Source organism: Alexandromys fortis, unplaced genomic scaffold (genome assembly GCF_014885135.2).
Source record: "Alexandromys fortis isolate MF-2015 unplaced genomic scaffold, M_Fortis_MF-2015_v1.1 scaffold_0, whole genome shotgun sequence".
Taxonomy (NCBI): Eukaryota; Metazoa; Chordata; class Mammalia; order Rodentia; family Cricetidae; genus Alexandromys; species Alexandromys fortis.
In genome coordinates this window covers 39860638-39880210 of record NW_026067949.1, presented here as the reverse complement: position 1 = coordinate 39880210, position 19573 = coordinate 39860638, and the positions used below count along the sequence as shown (strand labels likewise).

The following is a 19573-nucleotide window of genomic DNA, read 5'->3' as shown; positions in this document are numbered from 1 at the left end:
GTGGTTAACCTGAAATAGATCCACTCATATCTGTTATACCTGGAGGGAGGGTGAAACACACTTATCAAAACAATCTAGCATTTTGAAGAAACTGATGTCTTGTTTTCTTAGAGTTCTTCTTAAGCACACAGAATTCTGTTCATGTGACTCCATTCCTGGATCATGTTCCAAAACTACACTATGCAAAATTATTACCTGGATGGGCCAGGTGATTCCATATTCCTATTGGTCAACACAATGGCATAGTTTCGAAGAACTTCAGACCAGAGAGAATTTTGGATCCGGAAAATTTGTCATGAATAAGTAATAAAAGATTAAAAACTTGAAATTCAATGAAAATAACATAGAACAGGTGAATAAAACCATTTAAAATATAATACTGTTGAAAGTAGACTAGTAGAACTGTCAAAAAGTATTCATATAAAATATGAGTTATTAATAATGTACCACCCTTCTCTGAAATTGAATTATATCACCGTGGGAGTATATTAAATATTTTGTGCATCATTAGCTATCTCATTTGTCTAAACATCTCTGATTAGAAAAATGATGATTATGTTCATCTTGCCTGAATGTCAAAAAAGCACAGACACTGATGGCACAATCTTCTTCTCAGTATGTCTAGAGTTCTCAAAATTTACCCTTTCTGATGTCTTCATCCCTCCTAAGGGAGGTATTTACCTATGTTATATTTAAACATATAAAGATCTATTTTTAACCGTTTCTATTTTTGAAATTATAATACAATTACATCATTTCTACCTTTTGTTATTCCTCTAAATCCTCTCATATCCATTCTCCAAGCTCTCTTTCAAATTCATAGTAACATTTTTATGAATGCTGTTACATACATATATGCACATTATATATATTTATATTCCTAAATATAATTTATCTAGTCTTTATAATACTAAATTTGGTTCCAGCAATAAAGATGATCTAATCTTTAACAGGTTCTTTGGAGATTTGAGGGCAAAACACCAGACACCTTAGGACCCAATACCAGAGTTTACAAATGGCTCCCCCAGAATGACCTTCTAGGTAAGACTCTCAGAACAAAACTCTCCTGGTTGACTTCAAAATCCTTTATATTATACTTAGTGAATGTATTATTTATTTAAGATAACGAGTTCTGGTATGCAGTTGGTTGTTTTTAATACTCAATTTCTCTTAACTACCATATACCTCATGTGTTCAACTGGAAATTAGAATTTCATAGTTCAACTCTCAATTCCAAAGCAATTCTGCAAAATCTCTCTCTGGAAATTTAGTTTCTTCTCACTCTGAGAGAAAAAAACATTTCACCAAGGTTATGAGTATTAGAATCTTCACATAGGTATTCATGGGATGAGAAGTGAGGGGAAACAGACATTATGTGATAAACTAAATTAATAAAGTGAATTAAGTAAAATTAATTTTCATGTAGAAAATTTCCTTCCAGTTCCTGATAGTGCACATTCCTCATTTCATGTCTAAGACTGCTAATTAATGTCAACCTGAATTCATCTTATTCTAGGTCATCCAAAAACCAAAGCCTTTGTAACTCATGGTGGCGCCAATGGAATCTATGAGGCGATCCATTTTGGAATCCCTATGATTGGCATTCCTTTGTTTGGAGAGCAACATGATAACATTGCCTACATAGTAGCCAAAGGAGCAGCTGTTTCATTAGATTTCAGAACAATGACAAGGGCAGATTTACTCAATGCACTGGAGGCCATCATAGATAACCCTTTGTGAGTATAATCTTTTGAAATATATATATTTTGTTATTTGTTTATCAATAATTGTGATTCTTACTGAAGGCCATCAAAAATAATGGAAAAATTATTATCGTAATAATTTTGAAATAAAATATTAAAATAAAAATTTATCATAAAGGCAAAAATAATGGAAGGTACAAATTAGGGTATGATTTAGTGTCATAGGTTTTTTCCTCTTTTTGTTATTACTTTTTATTTCCCTGTTGTGCTTTATATTTCTTTTCTATGTAAATCATACTTTTCCTAAATATGTAATTCTTCAACTTAATCCTCCAATCAGCTTGTTCCACAGACATATGCTACCTACTCTGGACGATTTTTATTCTAAATTCTTTTAGTAAAGTAATTTGTCAGAGTTTAAAGGATAGTATAAAACTTAAATAGCCAATAAGTAAAGTTGAAAGGAAATGTTGGAGGAAGAGCCATTTATTTATTCTTTACCACCCAGATCCAAAATAATCACACAGAAACTATAATAATTAAATCACTGCTTGACCCATTGTCTCTAGCATTTTATTGGCTAACTCTAACATCTTAATTTAACCCATTTCTATTAATCTGTGTATCACAACTCAGCAGTGGCTTACAGGCAAAGTTTCAGCACATCTGTCTCCAGAGTCAGCTCCATGTCATTTCTCTGACTCTGCCTTCCTCCTCCCATGCTACAAGCCAAGCCAGTTCTTTAGTCATTAACCAATAAAAGCTACACACAGACAGAAGGGCCTCCAACACCATTTTCCCTTTTCTGTTTAAACAAAAAGGAAAGTTTTAACATAATAAAATGACATTTAATACAATAGTTATCAAGAAAGAATTATAGTGGTGTAGGATGTCCTTGTGTTTATGTGTTGCTTTCATTGGTTAATCAATAAAGAAACTTCTTGGCCTAATAGGGCAGATCTTAGGTAGGCAGAGAAGACAGAACTGAATGTTGGGAAGAAGGGCAAAGTGGCAGATGTCATGATCTCTTGCCTGAGATGGATGCTGGTTAGAATCTTCCCAGTAAGCCACAGTCATGTGGAAACACACAGATTAATAGAAATGGGTTAAATTAAGATGTATGAATTAGCCAATTAGAAATTAGAGCTAATGGGCCAATCATTAATTTGATGAATACAGTGTCCCTGTGATTATTTCAGGTGTAAGCTAGATGGGCGACCGAGACAGAAAAAAAGTGACCCCATCTCCAACCATTTCCCCTTTTCTGTTTAAAAAAAAAGGAAGGCTTTAACATAGTAAAATTACATTCAATAAAACAGTTCTCAAGCAAGAATTATAGTTACATTTTTATATCTACTTTATCTTTTATCATAGCTAAGGAAAACTATAAGTATAAATTCTTCAGCTCCATCAAAGACTCCAGAAAGATATGACATTATATAAGTAAACAGGAGGCGCAATGTAAGCAATTTCTAAAACTCTAGAATTGAAAGGGACATCTCATTGCCTGGATAGTCACCCAAGGTTCTTCTGTATTGTTGGGGCATCTTCGGCCTACAGGCCCATAGTACCCAGCACACTTTTTCATGAAGCAGGAAATCTTAAAAATACTTCTGCCTATATTGTCAGTTTGCCAGTAATGTTCTTCTGTGTCCTGTAGAACGTCTTGCAGACTCTTTCATGGAGCAGGAACTTCGAAGAACCATCTCACGTTTAGTCAAGTTCATCAGTCATTTCTCTGCAGGTCCTATATGTCTGTTTATATGGCCATGAAGAGCAGTTTCTTGCCCAAAGAGGTTCATAAGGAACCTCTTTGATGCCCATGTTCCTCTTGAAGTAGCTTGTGCTCCCAGGTGTAGATGTGTCTCATTGTCATGAAAAGTCCTTATTTTTAAAAACATTTAAATGCCATATTCCACATGTCTCTGAATGATTTGAAGAATACCTAAATGAAATATCTCTCTCTCTCTCTCTCTCTCTCTCTATATATATATATATATATATATATATATGTATGTATATATATATATAACCTAACATGACTATAAACTTGACTATTATAGATGACTATCAAGTAACCTATATTTCTTACTCATACATTACATTTTTTAATGAACAACAATCACAATACCTTAATCAAGAGCAGAAATATACATATAATGCAATTGACCTTAGATTTGAATCAATAAAACAAGATCCATACCAATGCAAATCTCTATAAAATATCCCCCTTTAAATATAGAGAGACATTTATAAATAATATTTAGAAATTTGAGTGTAGTTTTTTTTCCCAAAATGCTTCCTACTGTTTATTGGACTAAATAATTTTTGAGGGGTGTTCAAGAAAACCTTTTATGGGGTCTTGGTCCATCAACCACACTAGTCTGGAAGTAATCCACAGGTTATCAACCTCTGTGGAAACAAGAGAAGAACCTCTTTTCCAAAGCAACACATCCTTAAACGCAAATTTGGAAGTCATGATACCTTTATAATATACATGCTGGTTTACATAGCTGCCCATACAATGAAATGTCTCTCTTACTTAGCTCTTTATAGTAAAAAAAAAAACTCAAAGAAAACACAATAATATATATAATCCAGACTCTGTGAATTTTCCATTATCATTACCTGGTTTATTTTTCATTGTTCCTTTTATTCTATGATTGTCTATACTCTCTCTCTTTAAAGACTTGTTTTTATTTTACAACTTTCTATAATCTTTTCTTTCTCTCTCCCAAGGCTACATGCATTTATCCAACACTGTGACCCATTTCAATGTCTTTTATTTCTGAATCTGTCCTTTTTTTGTATCTATAATTCTTTACTGTCCAGGAGTGCTTCTTAAATTGCTAAGCACTTCTTATAACTTAAATTGTGTGATTACTATGGTATATATGGTACTACCTACTTCTCTGTCCAGGCTAAAACTCAAGCTGTACAATTACTATGATGTATATGGAACTTCCTGCTTTCTTGGCACAGCCCAGCATGGCAGAAATGTTTGCTGCCTCTGAGAGCCATGCCCACAGCCCCATTGTCAGGCATACAGCCAGTCCATGCTGACATTAAGCAAGTTGCAGCAGTCTTTTCACAAAACCCATCCAAATGTTCTATCTCCCAAAAGAGCCAGAGGTCGTACTGGCAGTAAGGCCAGAAAGCTGGCATTTCAAAATGGTCGCAAATGAATCAGAAAAACCTCTCTTAAGGGAGCTGCAGCACACCGACAGCAAACATCAAGAAGCTGTGTTAAACTCTGAATTTTGTGTATAGAATTCCTTTTCAAGCTTTCTCACATTTTACCTAGATTTTAGTCCACCCCATTGACACCAATTTGCTGAAAGGGAGAGCTTTTTGTTGGTTCCCAGCCATCTATACCAGAAATAATCACACAAAAGTGTATTAATTAAATCACTTCTTGGCCCATTAACTCTAGCTTCTTATTGATCACTCTTAGTTATTAATTTAACCAATTTCTCTTGACCTATATATTACCACGAGGTCATGGCCTACCAACAAAGTTTCAGCATGTCTATTTCCAGTGGCTTCATGGCTTCTCTCTGACTCTGCCTTCCTTCTCCCATCATATAGCCTACCTTTCCCCACATCATTATTTTTCCCTGCTATAGGCACAAAAGAATTATACATTAACCAATAAATGCAACACATAGACAGAAGGAACTCCCACACAATTTCCTCTTTTCCAGAAATAGACATGCTGGAACATTGCTGGTAAGCCACTGCCATGTGGTGATATAAAGATCAATAGAAATAGGTTAAATTAATATTTAAGAGTGGTCCAATAAGAAACTAGAGCTAATGATTTAATTAATGCAGTTTCTATATGATTATTTCAGGTCTAAGCTAGCTGGGTGACAAGGTAACAACATGCGGCCCTCCTTGCAACACTGAAATGTTAGAGGTGGTACCAGATATCGTACACCTAGAAGCCATAGGAAAATATTACAACAGAGAAATTGAATGTTATAAAAGAGATAGGTAACTTTTATAAAAGTTGTAACTTCACAGTATCTGTGCTTACTGAAGAGTGGAGGGTATTTATCAGATACTCTTACTTTCTGCAGAGACCAGCAGAAGATGTGGATTAGCTGATGTTATGGTATTCTTGAAAACAGATTGTCAAATTGAGTGCCTCAGGAAGCTTACTGAGGAATGTTTGTGTACAAACACACACACACACAGACAGAGAGAGAGAAAGAGAGACAGAGAGAAACAGAGACAGAGAGAGAAACAGAGACAGAGAAAAACTCCAGAGACAGTAGAGTTAGGACCAGAGCGAAAGCTACCTCTTTTCATGTTAGCGTGGCTACTGGTATCATCCTTATTCAGATATTTTGGAAGAAGCTGCTTGTTTGTACCCAGTCACTCAGACTCGAAATAACCAATCAGAAACTATATTAATTACAACACTTCTTTCTCTATTAGCTTATGCATATTTTTTGTTATTCTTGTAACTTAAATTATCACATTTCTGTTAATCTGTATATTGCCATGTGGTTTTTGCCTACCAGTAATCGCCTGCTAACTAACTCCTCCTGCATAACTTCTCTCTTACTCCACCTTCTTTCTCCCAGAATTCAGCTTAGTTTTACCTGCCTGACTCTGTTCAGTCTTGTCTTGGGACCAAGTCACTTCTTTAATAAGCAATCTTATTCACACAAATTACTGTGATAATACTATGTAATTATATTTAATGTTTACACAAAAAGATACACATCAAATACTTGTTTAGGGACTTATTTGGCTAAGAACAACTATAGATGTCATACTTATTCAGATTTTGTTAGGGACCTATGTTTTTGAGAATGAGTTTAGGTTTCATACTTATTCTGATTTTGTTACAGACCTATGTTGTTAAAGATGACTATAGGTGTCATCATTATTCAGATCTTGTTTAGGTACTCATGTTGTTGAGACTTCGTGAGTGTAGTTTCAAAGAAACAACTTCACAGCAGTTCCCTCTGGCTTTTAAAATCTTTCAATCCTCTCTACTGTTTTATACCACAAAAGCTAATTTTCAGGTAGGGGGATGTCAAGTCAGCTACAGCAGAGAGGTCTCTGGGCTCTGCTTCTGAGTTGAATGCTCATTCAGCCATAGAAACTTACCTTCCACCATTGCAACATCATAGAGAATAAGCAACATCAATAGGCTCTATGTTTAGGGAGTTTCTTTGACAGGCTTGGCCAACCTCTTAAAAAGGATTTTCGTGTTTGGTATTGAGGTTAGTGTAAGGTGCTCTTTGACTCTTCGATTGAGCACCATCAGTCCAGAAGAGGAAAAGATCATTAAAATTACATGTGTATATTTATACATTAAATTGTATGTGTTATGGGAGATTTGATTAAATTATTAATAGTAAAATTATTCATGGCTTTTTCTGATATTTTTATTGGTACTTTATTACTGTCAGCCCTTCTTTTGTATTAACCTTCCTCACCCTTCTCTAAAGAGCTTCCACTCTTCTCATTTCATAACCAGATAAGTTACAAATTAAATTTTAAATAAATGTAACATGCATACTATGAAATGATGATTATTAAATGAGAATAAATACATAATTTTCTCATTTTGCTTTATAAATAAAAAGAGAATAAGTTACCATTATTACAATGGCTACTTTTACTGCTTTAAACTGACATCAGAGTTATGACTTGTCTTTATAACCCTTTTTCTTTATATGCTCATCAATAATTTTTTCAGCATTAGAATCGAGTACACCTTGTGTTTGATCTTCAGTGTGAAATTTTTACAACTCATACTTCTAAAATTGCTATGCTAACAGAAAACGAATATCAACAATAAGAGCAAAAATTAGGCTTGAAAGACGGCTCTGTAGAGAAGCAAAGGTCTACCCTAGCAGAGGACCAGAGTTCTGTTCCCAACACTTACAACAGTTGGTTACAAACATCTGTAACTCTAACTCCAGCAGATCTCATAGCACACAAAAACACACACACACAAACATATACACACACAGTTTACACACTTTACACACATACTCCCTCACACACATATTTTAAAGTAATAGCAAAAATTTATTGTGATTATACTTTACAATAAGAATCATAAAAGTAATAAAAATTCAATAGAATAACAGAGAAGAAAATTATTTTTCCAATTAATTTTATGAAATATTTGATGACCTTAATTAGAAAAATGTAAAAACAATGAGAAGAAGCTATTAAAGCTAATTAATAAGAACCAGGACACATTTGTAATTAAAACCACTAATCATTGATAGATGTACCATAAAAATCTCTTTTCAATTTTTATCAAATTTACACAGATATGCACCACCATGAGGACTCAAGTGATTTGCCTTCTACTTGTACATCCTAACACTAGCACACATTTTGCACACAAAATTTACTAGTAATTTCTTATGGGTAACTGAAGCTTTATATACTCAAATAATACATCATTTTGATTTATTTTGTATTTAATACTTAGCTATCTCTAAACTCTACTTTAGGAATATTTTATCTTTTTTATTTTTGTTTTTAAAATACTTAATCTTGCATGCTCAAGGAACTCAAACATGCCCCTGAAGATCTTCCTTGTCATGAACATGAAACAAATATATTTTCATTCTATATGGTGTGATTAACTTTAATGTTTACACATAAGTTTACACATGTGCATTTTTCATTTCTTATGTAAGTTAATGTCTGTTTTCCTTCTGCCAGCTATAAAAAGAATGCAATGTGGTTATCAACAATTCACCATGACCAGCCCATGAAACCCCTGGACAGAGTCATCTTCTGGATTGAGTTTGTCATGCGCCACAAAGGGGCCAAGCACCTGAGGCCACTTGCACACAACCTCACCTGGTACCAGTACCACTCTCTGGATGTGATTGGATTCCTACTGGCCTGTGTGGCAGCCATAGCTTTCCTTTCCATAAAATCCTTCGTATTCATTTATCGAAAGTTTGTAAAGACAGGAAAGAAAACGAAGAGAGAGTAGAGAAGGCACATGAACTCCATTTCAGCATCGTTCTAGTTTATGAACGGTCTTCTGAACATTCACTGATCACTCTATCAAGGCATGTATTCATTAGAGGAGAAGGGAGAAATAATGCAATTATGTTATAATCTCACAAAATAAAAGACATAATGAAAAGAAAAAAAGCTGAGCAAATGATAAGGAACAACCTAGTAAGCATATTTCCTCTATAGTATCTGTTTCAGTCCTGCATCCTGAGTTTTTCCTTGAACCCCTGGCCTATATTTCCTCAGCAATGGACAGGGAGCTATGGCATGAAATAAACCCTCTTCTTTATCAAACAAAAACAAACAAAAATGAAAATTTAAAAACTAAGGAGTGCCCTCGCCATTATTCAGGGCATGCAGCATTATGATGAGCAAATATGTGGTGGAGAGGTGAGAGAGAAAGGGAAGTGGGAGCAGTTTGTTCTCTGTGAAGAGAGGCGGGACTGTGGACATGAAGTCTTTTCTGAACTTAGAAGCCTTAGAAAGGATATCAGTAGTAGCATATGAACCTATGCTAGGATGCCATGAGAGGCTATTGCATAAAGTTATTAAGGTGAAGCCTTAGTTGGAATGCAGATACCAGGCTATTGGAGATGCCAGGACCATGGAGCATTCACTGGTAATATCTACATGTGAAGAGTATAGTACAAAGAACCCATTGCCATTGTTCTTGACTTCTCAGGAGTCCTCATTGTCCGCTATATTCAGCGGTTTTATTCCAGGCTTCTTCAGATCCAGGCCAGCTGGCCTTGGTGAGTTCCCGATAGAACATCCCCATTGTCTCAGTGTGTGGGTGCACCCCTCGCGGTCCTGAGTTCCTTTCTCGTGCTCTCTCTCCTTCTTCTCCTGATTTGAACCTTGAGGTTTCAGTCCGGTGCTCCAATGTGGGTCTCTGTGTGGGAGCCTAGGCAGTTTGGATGCTCACCTTACTAGACCTGGATGGAGGTGGGTGGTCCTTGGACTTCCCACAGGGCAGGGAACCCTGATTGCTCTTTGGGCTGTCGAGGGAGGGGGACTTGATTGGAGGAGGGTGAGGGAAATGGGAGGCGGCGGAGGGGAAGTGACAGAAATCTTTAAATAAATAAATAAATAGTATAGTATAGTACAGAGAGCATAAAGGTCCTTATGTACTTTGTATCTAATCTCTCCACCCATCCAGGCCATGCATGTTGTGACAGAATCTAACTCTGGAAGTTTACCAGGTCTTCTCTCAATGCACCACATCTCTAACCCAGGTTCCCCATCCAGTGCCCTGAACTTGTCTAGACAGCCCTGCTTACCATACTCTCAGTCTCCAGGCTTTACCCAAGACCCACATCATCTTTCTTCCACATACAATTGCCACATCCAATCCCCTAGCCCCATCTGGGTCTGCACATCCTGTTTTGGGGTACAGCTTAGCTTATTTAGTCTGTCTGACCCTTCCCTCCAAGTTCCCTCTTAAACCATCAGACTTATCTCTAAACTCCAAATATTGATCACAAGACAGAATTTACACAGCACCCATCCTTCCATGTCCACTGGACTTCATTCCACGTAAGCTACATCCAATGCTCACGCCCACTCCACAATGTACATACTGTAGTCTGTCTCAGACTCTGTGGCCACATTAGACATAGAAGTTCACAAAAGAAGTCCCTAGGTCCAGATAGTATCATAAAATACAAACAGTATAAAAGGATGAGTCCATTTTCCCTCAACAAACCTGCCACTCCTTCAGAAATATAAAAATGTTCTCCATTGAGAATTACATAAATAGCATACAGAATTTAAAATAACCATCTTAAAATTTATCCAATAATTCAAGGAGTGTAACAGAGACCAAAGAAACATCTGAATGAATGTAAAGAAAATGAAATTAAATAGAAGAAACATCTGATTATAACTAAGAAATCACAAACACAAAACATAGAAATGATGAAGATAACCATGAGAGAGAGAAAGAAAGAGAGAGAAATGGAGAGAGTAAAATAATAGTAAGGATATGTTTACCTAAAGATACACATAGTACATATAAGTTTGCATATGCATATACATGTACAGTTTTTATGTAATTTTCCTACCTAGATTGCAAAAATTCCTGCAAGAATTCTAGACTGGGGAAAAAACTGTCATAAATTGCATGAGAAGTCACATTTGGAGTTGTTGCTTAGGGTTGTCAAAAGACTCTCAAAGCATTAAAGATTGTTGCTATTGATTTTGGTTGCTCCCCAGAGGTGGAAAATAAATTCTTATTGCAGAAGACACCTTGCACTTAAGACAAAGGAGCCATAGCAGCTGAGCTCAATCTGACCGGAAAGACTTTCCTGAAGACTAACTTTCCTGCTAGCTGCAGACACCTTGCAAGGTATAGAGAAGACACCAATGGTCCTACCCAGCTATGATGACTTTGAATTATAATAATAGCCAGCCTGGCATAATAGACCTAAGAGTACAATAGTGGTTCCCTATTCTGGTGATAACAAAAAGCTTGATAATTGAATTTAAGACCCACTTAACTGGAGGAAAATCATGCCCAGTACTGAAAATCTAGCTAACTATCTGGAGCTGATGATATTATTGATCTTCCAGGAAAACTTACAATGAACTTTCCTAAACCAGCATAATTTCCAGCTATATTATAAATATTAATTCTTATACCTACAGATAAGAGCAGTGTTCACCATCATAAAAAAGAAACTGAATCTCTATGTACAACACATGGAGCCTATACAGAAAATGACAACCAATCAAATACAGAGCACACATTATTGTCTGGTGCCCTGCTCCAACTTACATATCTATAACACAACACCTATTATTTTTTTCCATTTATTTATTAAAGATTTCTGTCTCTTCCCCGCCACCGCCTCCCATTTCCCTCCCCCTTCCCCAATCAAGTCCCCCTCCCTCGTCATCCCAAAGAGCTATCAGGGTTCCCTGCCCTGTGGGAAGTCCAAGGACCACCCACCTCCATCCTCCATCCAGGTCTAGTAAGGCACAACACCTATTATTAAGGCCATGGAACAACATAGAAAGGGGTAGAAAAATTTTAAGAGTCAGAGAAACAGAAAGTCTTGTGCGAGATTCTCTCTTCCAGAAATGTCAATGAAGTCACATGCATGAAGTCTCATCAACATGGCTGCCTAAACATAACCTGAATAAGAAATAGACTAATAGACATACTAACACCAAAGGGAGAAAGTGAATATGGTCCTAATCCTAGACAAAGAACTGGAGACAACTAAGAAATACTCAGAGTAGGAGAAATAGTCTTTCCTAAGGAACAGTCCCCATATTGTTTATCAAATTCCAGGTGGGATGGACTGAAATAAAATACATACAACAAACATTATATGGAATTAGCAGGTTGTATTTATATATTTAGGTAAATATATACATATATATATATAATGTCTTTGTTTCTTTTTGTGTATTGTGTGCATGTTTCTGCTTGCATGTGTGTATGTGTATGTGTGTGTGTGTGTGTGTGTGTGTGAGAGAGAGAGAGAGAGAGAGAGAGAGAGAGAGAGAGAGAGAGCAAGGAAAGGGTACAGAGAAGAAGTTGAGGGAAGAAAAAGAGGAAAACATTTTAATTTCAAAATTTTAAAATTAGAAGGTAGCAGTGATGTTGCAGATGGTTTATATGTTGCAGATGACCAAATAAAAGTGAAGAGACTACCCAATCTCTTTGAAGCCCATATGACTATACCACAAGCCAAATTGCAAGACATGGTACTACAGAAGTTAGTGTTTTCCTTGCTAAGTGGAAATCCCGCTCAGGCCCAATTATTTCATGCTGTACTCCAAGTTCTATGCTTTGAATTGGAAGTATTTATCATGAGGCATTGATTGACAGAATTTTGTAACCTGGCTTTGATTTTATACAAGCATACAGAAAACATGATCACTTTTAGTATCATAAGACATTTTGAACTTTGGTCTTTTAAACATGGTATGACTGTTAACTGTGGCAAATTTTCAAAGTCTGAAGGAATGCATTTTAGTTTATGAACCAATGGCATCAAAGAGTAAACTCTTTTCTTGGAAATGACATGCTAGAGTTTCAAGGTAGTGGGAAAAAGATTCACATACAATAGAAAATATTGATGTTATTTGATAGGATCTAAAATAGCTTAGTAGTCAAGCTTCCAAACACTTTCTAGATTAGGATAATTGAGGTAGGAATACTGTTGCTTTGGCTTTGTTGTTTGTTAAAAGTCATTTTTTTTCTTTCTGTTCGCCAGATAAATGTTGCACTAGCTTACTGCAGACAGTTGCAGCTGCTGAGAGGTAATGACTACATAGGCTGAGTTAGGGCCAGAGGCAATTTTATAGCCTTCCTCCCTATGTATATGGTCACAGAATTTGGATTTTCTCTTCTATGATATTACTTCAGCCACAGAAATGGTTGGATAAATCCACTGTCTTGAGCTGAACATTCAGGTGCCACTTATTCTCAGCATATTGAGCAGACATGCTTCATTTACAGTTGTTCATTGCAAAGAGGGCCTTCTCTGATTAAGGCTGAGAGCAACATTTGTCCATACATCTAAACATTGAGTCCAGAAATCGGTCAATGTTGGCTATGAGAAATAGAATATGAGGAAGGGTAAAATTTTTCTTCTCTGTAGAACATGATATATGCTAAAAAAAAAATGGGCTTCATTCCTTTGTAGTAAGATCTTTTGTAGACTGTCAGCTTACAAAATATATTCACAAATTAAGGTATACAATATATATCAAACAAATAATACTAATGTCAATTGTTTATTATCTGACCCAATTTCTGTATGTGCTGCATAATCCTAGCTTCATTTTCTGACCTAAAGGGTTGATACAAGCTGCCACACAGGATAGATGGGTTCTCTTATACACTATTTCAAGAAGCTCAATTAGGTCTTGAAGATTATTATGGAGGGATTGGGAAAACAGGGAATCAAGAGAAGGTCCAAAGTTGAATAATCTTCAGCAAGAGCTTTAAAACTGGCAGACAGTTGAGTATCAGAAAACAATTGGGGCTCTTCAGTGAGATGATTCAGTCCCACCAGGCAAAGGGATGTATCTACTCCTCAATGTTTATGAGAAGGAGTTTTTGTGCTAATAGATTTATTAATATGTGACCTGTGCAGTATGGAAGAGTCAGAGGAGAGGGACACTTAACAGAGGCTACGTGGCACAGCTTGCTCTTTGGGTAGTGCATGGTTATAATGAGGCCTATAAGACATAAATATAATGAGGCTTCTATGGAAACTCCTTCAACCAATGGATTTGGCTATTTTATTTTAATCTGCAATGCAGGTTGTCTTGGATCTGAGCAATGAGGAGAACAATGTGGATCACTGTCCTGTTTTAAACCTTCTTGGTTTAGGTCTTCATGTGATTATGTACCCTCACATGTCCGTTTAAAATGACACTCTAATTCAGAGTAAAGAAACAATTTAAACTTTAACTGACTGCAATAGGGTCTCTCAACAATATTAAGAATTCCTTTTAATGCAGGGCAGTGGTCGTGCATGGCATAAATGTCAGCAATCGGGAGGCAGAGGTAATCAGATCTCTGTGCATTCATGGCCAGCTTGGTCTACAGAACAAGTTCCAGGCCAGACTCCAAAGATACACAGGAAACACTTGCCTCCAAAAAAAAGGACATAGTTCATCTTTTTCACTTTTCATATCAAGTAAAATTTCTACTATACAGCATATTCCAAGTTATTTGCAACGCTTCATTCACCACTTTGTGACATTAGAACCAAAAAATAGAACTGAAAGTAGTTTCCTTTTCAAATTAGCCCAGTACATAGTTGATATAGTCAAGAAAAACAGAATTTTAAAGTCGGATGTCTACATAGCTGGAGGAACTGGAGAAGATGGGTTGGAGAGAAGTTTCAAAGTTGAACCATCCTTCAGGCAAAAAACTTTATTAACAATGGCCGATAGACCTCAGAGCCCAGCAGGGTCCTCAATAAGATGATTCAGTTTCATCAAGGGAAGACAAATGCTTACACTTAAAGTTTATAAGGTTTATAAGGTTAGCTCGGATGGGGTACATGGGATACTGTCTCAAAGGGAGAGGTACAGGAGAGGAGAAGGGGGAAGAAAAGGAAGACGAGGTGCATTATCAGTTTGAATAGAGTTTGCTAGTTGCCCCGCCACAAGCACAGCCTGGATGCCGAGAATGGAGGGGGTGCTGGGATTGAGACAAGAAGGCTTCTTTTCAGGTGGTAGAACAGCAAGCTTTATTTTGACTCAGCTAAAGCCTTTTATACCTCTACTGCTTCTGTAGAAAACTACTGGCCAGAAACATCAACATCCTTGTCAATTATAGACTACAAGGAAGTTCTGTTGTCTGACAGGGGGAGTGGGAGCAGCTAGATCACAAGAGCTAGTCCAAACGTGAAAATAATTTTATTGAAGAACAACTTAAATAACTCTATTATTTTCTCAGTTGCTATAGGGATGAGCTTGAGAACATGTCTCTGAATTCTAATAAAATTTAAAATAACTCCTTGTTTTAAATGAGTAATTTATTTGCCACTCTTAAATGAAATTTAACTTAAATGAAAGAATATTTTATATCTGTTTGTGTATTCTAGTCTCATCCTGTAACTCTTTATTATCACATATCTTTGATATCAGGTATAATCTTTTGAGCAGTCGATCCTTTGTGGCATTTTCTAATAGGCCATATTAGATATGTTAATGTATCCATATATTAATATGTCTCCTATGTAGCTATTTTAATACTTTTGTCAAGATTTTACTATGCTAGAACAATTTTGTGGTTGTTCTGTTTCAACTACAAGTTAAAGTCCCTATCATCAGTCTCATGTAATCTTGAAAACTAGAGCTCACTGCACAAATTGAAGTCAGTTTGACAGGTTAGAAAATGTCTCTACAAAGCTGCTCAGTTGTCCTGAAACTCTTCCAGACAGCTTGGATTGTCTCTTCCTTCTTCAGGTTATTCATCTTGTAAGAGAGGATATCATAACAATTGTTACTGCTTATAAGATGTTATAGAGGGTCAAGTGAATCTATTTGGTCTCAGAGAGTTCCTGAAATTTTTTGAGTTGTTAACTTTCTAGACTCAAGAAGCTGTCTTACAGGATAGGATGTTTCAGTATCCCTCAGAACATCCTGAGTCTAGAGAGCTTTCCTGTAGGGTGGAATGTTTATTCTCTCTCAAGTTATTCTTGATCTTAAGGAACTCCCCTAAAAGATGAAAGATTTTATCTCAGAGAAAATTGCCACACGAAGGCATCACAATTACCCCTCATTAAAACCTAATGACAAGTGAAAGGTTGAGAGGGCCAATGGTCAAGGGAAAAAAGCAGGAAGATGAGCCTTATATAGGCCCATCTTTGGAAGTCTGTTTTCTCCTGTTAAGTCACACATGTCTTCTATCATAAATTCACTACATTCTCAAAGAGCATCCGTAGGTCTCCGTAACCCAAACAAGGAGCAGTGTGTCAAAAATAAACTGCCAACGAAAAATTTTATAGCATTTTCTCTCAAATTTCACAAATAAAATTTGTAGGATGAAAACAAATAAGCATTCTAATGCAAGTTACACCTTGTTAGCTTGGTTTTATGTTGGGGACCACCCTAACAAAAACCACTTCTTTCCAGGGTAGACGTGTGGGAAAAAGGAAGACAAAAATCACATGACAGCACCAGGAGGGAATTTCAGTGATTATTCAGATCCGGAAATCACCCGCGTTTATTTTCCCAACAGCTTTTATATGAAGGTAAAGCAGGGGAGCAGGTATTACTTCGTTAACAATCTGTTGCCTAGGTAGCTAGGTGACTTAAGTCATGTTTTACTCAAGTCCACTTGGTAAAGAGGCAGAATAAAACCTCTTTCCCGGGTGTCCTCATAGTTAAAATGGAAGGAGCAGAATCGTATTAGCATATCCTGACCACAGAGCTACCCAACTTCAAAAGAGGCCAGGCGACAACATCCTGTGTCTGGAGGTGCAGATTGTGCCAGTTAGTTTCTCAGATTCTCTGACTGCCAGACAATGTAGGAAATGGTTCTGCATTTCTCAGCCCCCACAGTCTTAAACATTTATTATCTGCCTGAATAAGTATTGATTGGAGCTTTGTACTGATAACACATGATGGGCCTTGTATATTGTCAGCTAGCAATATAGGGTGATGGTTTATTGCCCATGAGCGAAGTCACACCTTTGGGCCCAGAGTGCTTCCAGTCAGAATCCAAGGTCGGTAACAGTTTTTTGAAGGTGGATACATTCTCATCAGTGACTAGTCCTTCTGCTTCCTGGAGATGTGAATTTATGGACACTAACACTTTATTTCTCATGTTATTAGGTAGTGTTTCTGATTATGAACTATTCAACCTCTTTGGAGTCCAAATGAGTAAAACTAGCTGAGTGCTTCATAGGAATGTAAGAGTTTCAACAGAGGTCAAAACAATCAGGCTCGCATTTGTGGCAGCAGCCTAGGAAAAATAAAGGGTGGATGGGACTACTTTCTGCTCCTTTGGACTTCTTTAAGAAAAGACCCTCATACCAGGATTCCTGACAATTTTATTGCTGTTGAGGCTATCGTATTTCTTCATCAGTCTGCATATAAGTATGCAGAAACTTAAAATTGATACCAGTGGAATAAAAAGTCATACTCATTTTTTTTTTCCTGAAGGATCGCTACAGTTTGAGCCAATTGGGTTACAAAGTTTTACTTCCTATGGCAGTCTGGAGGTGGCAGAGCACATTGGCTTATTGTAAGATTGAATGAAGCTGCTGATATAGTTAGCTAAATACTTCACAGGAACCTTCCTAGGTAGAGTTCCAAGATGATGATATTGAACAGGAACTCAAGTGAGAATATGAAGCTGAGTGGATTTTCAAAGGCAAATCTTTAATGTGATAAGCTAATAACTCCTAAAAATGGGTTCAGAATCCGTCTTAACCTATTGTTATTTCTATTGTTGTGAGGAGACACTGTGACCACGGCAACTCTTATAAAGAAAAACACTCATTTTCAGTTGAGTGTGGTTCAGTTCATCAACATAACGGTGTGACAAGTTGGCATGCAGTCAAACATGCTAGAGAAGTAACTGAGATTCCTGCATCTTGCAGTCAACAGGACTACTGCACATACATAAACCAAGAATTATATCATATTAACCTAGATATGTGGTTATTTTAAATTGGCATGAAATTAAGAATGGAAAATTAGAAGTATTATATTAAATACACATGCAGATGACTTATGAACATATAAACTTTTCTTTAATATATTCATGTTTCATTAACTCTCTCATGTATGCACATAACTGCACATAATTAATCACAATGACATTCGACCTGATTAAATATAAAAAAGTCATAGGTGGTGTTGCCATACTCTGCCTTATGTTTTGATAGTTCTTATGGTCTAATGTCTCTTTACCTGGTTTCCACACTGGGGAATCAAATGGCATTTAGCTATGCACTGTCTAATTTGTACAATACTAGATTTTAAGTTTTGAAATCTGATACAAATTATTGTCTAACCTCTAACAGGTGTTTTGGAGATTTAAGGATATGAAACCAGATACTTTAGGTCCCAATACCAGGGTCCCCCAAAAGGACCTTCTGGGTAAGACTCTGGGAAACTGTAGCATGAGTAACAAGCTAAAAAGTGATAGGAAGCCAACTGTTTCGTTTCAGAAAAGTCAAAAATAAAACCAATTTTTGTATATTTTTTGCTTGCAAGAGAATAAAGTGTGAGCTGGTGTTGTATTTTTGTATTCCAGGAACAAGATGTTCATTGTAAAAATAATTGCCTATTATAGGGAGAATTGTGTACTTACCTTCTCTTTTACACATTGAATTTTATAACTGTTTTCTTTTAAAGCAGGATTTTTTTCAAAAACCACAAAGAAACATTAATGATCAATGACATATTGCCCATCACAAAAAGTTCACACTGTTTATAATACAACAATACAGGACACTGTTGTTGATTTATTATGACCGGGTTTCTCTGTAGCTTTGAAGCCAGTCCTGAAAGTCACTCTTGTACACCAGGTTGACCCCAAACTTGACTCTTTGATCACTTGATTACAGATTTTTATCTATATTTAAGATCTCTAATTAGCATATTTTCTGTTTTTCTTCTGATCCTAGGTCATCCAATAACTAAAGTCACATGTTAGTTTCCAGAATCTGCATGTGCAATCTTACAGACATTGATGACCTCAGAAATGGTGGTCATAGTGTTCCCTTAAAAGGAGGGAATATAGATGCATGTACTCATCTACTTTTTAGAGCCTTTGTGGACTAGATTCTGATAACAAGCTATTCAACTACTTCTCAGGCTTATGAAAGGCCTGTGCGACAAGTAAGATGAACCAACTGACTGCCTTAGCAGATAATATCTCAGGTTAGTCTGTCAACTATGAGTCTAACAACTCAATTGCTAGTGTTCTATTTCCCTAGGGACATGTGTAGGAGGAGGCTCTTGTCTATCTGCTTCCCAGGGCTTCTGTCAGTAGAGTTCGTTAGGTGTACTACCAAGCTATTTAAGAAATTATATGCATGTGAATACATTTACCACCATTCTTATAATAATTTCTTAAAATTATAACAGTAAAATACTTATAATCTATGCAAGTATTCATATTGGCTTCTTTCTTGAGAAGAAATTTCTGACTAACCTGTCACTAACCAATGTTCTTGCTCCTGTTCAAATATTTTAGAAACAGAACAGTTATGCAAACAGGTCATGGACTCTTTTTTTTCACCTCTTTTTTTGGTCATGGACTCTTGAATTTGCTTCATTACAAAACACCTGTCATTAAACACTGAGGTGCAAATGTGAATAATTAATATTTGCTTTTACTATCTCCATTAGACAGAAGTTCACTGTGGTCA

The 19573-nt window shown here is 36.4% G+C and overlaps 1 protein-coding gene and 1 long non-coding RNA gene across 16 annotated transcripts in view; one reads left to right on the top strand and one right to left on the bottom strand.

The window, feature by feature from the left end:
• LOC126506295 (UDP-glucuronosyltransferase 2B17-like) overlaps window positions 1-19573 on the top strand; it is a 252277-nt gene that overhangs the window by 119452 nt on the left and 113252 nt on the right. For 6 of the 15 annotated variants that reach the window (XR_007593161.1, XR_007593162.1, XM_050149735.1 and 3 more), the window contains exon 4: window positions 954-1041. The exons of 8 other annotated variants lie outside the window; for them this stretch is intronic. Coding sequence is in view for 5 of the 7 variants with exons in the window: in XM_050149735.1 (XP_050005692.1) it covers window positions 954-1041 (88 nt within the window). In the remaining 2 variants the exon portion in view is untranslated. Of the gene's footprint in view, window positions 1-953; window positions 1042-1516; window positions 1737-8408; window positions 9044-19573 lie in introns of those variants that run through there. One more of the 15 variants, XM_050149721.1, reaches the window with a different exon arrangement.
• Window positions 8594-19471, bottom strand: LOC126506301 (uncharacterized). Its single transcript, XR_007593164.1, has 2 exons — window positions 11665-19471; window positions 8594-9639 (listed from the first exon to the last, which is right to left on the bottom strand). It is a non-coding gene; the product is annotated as an uncharacterized lncRNA (long non-coding RNA).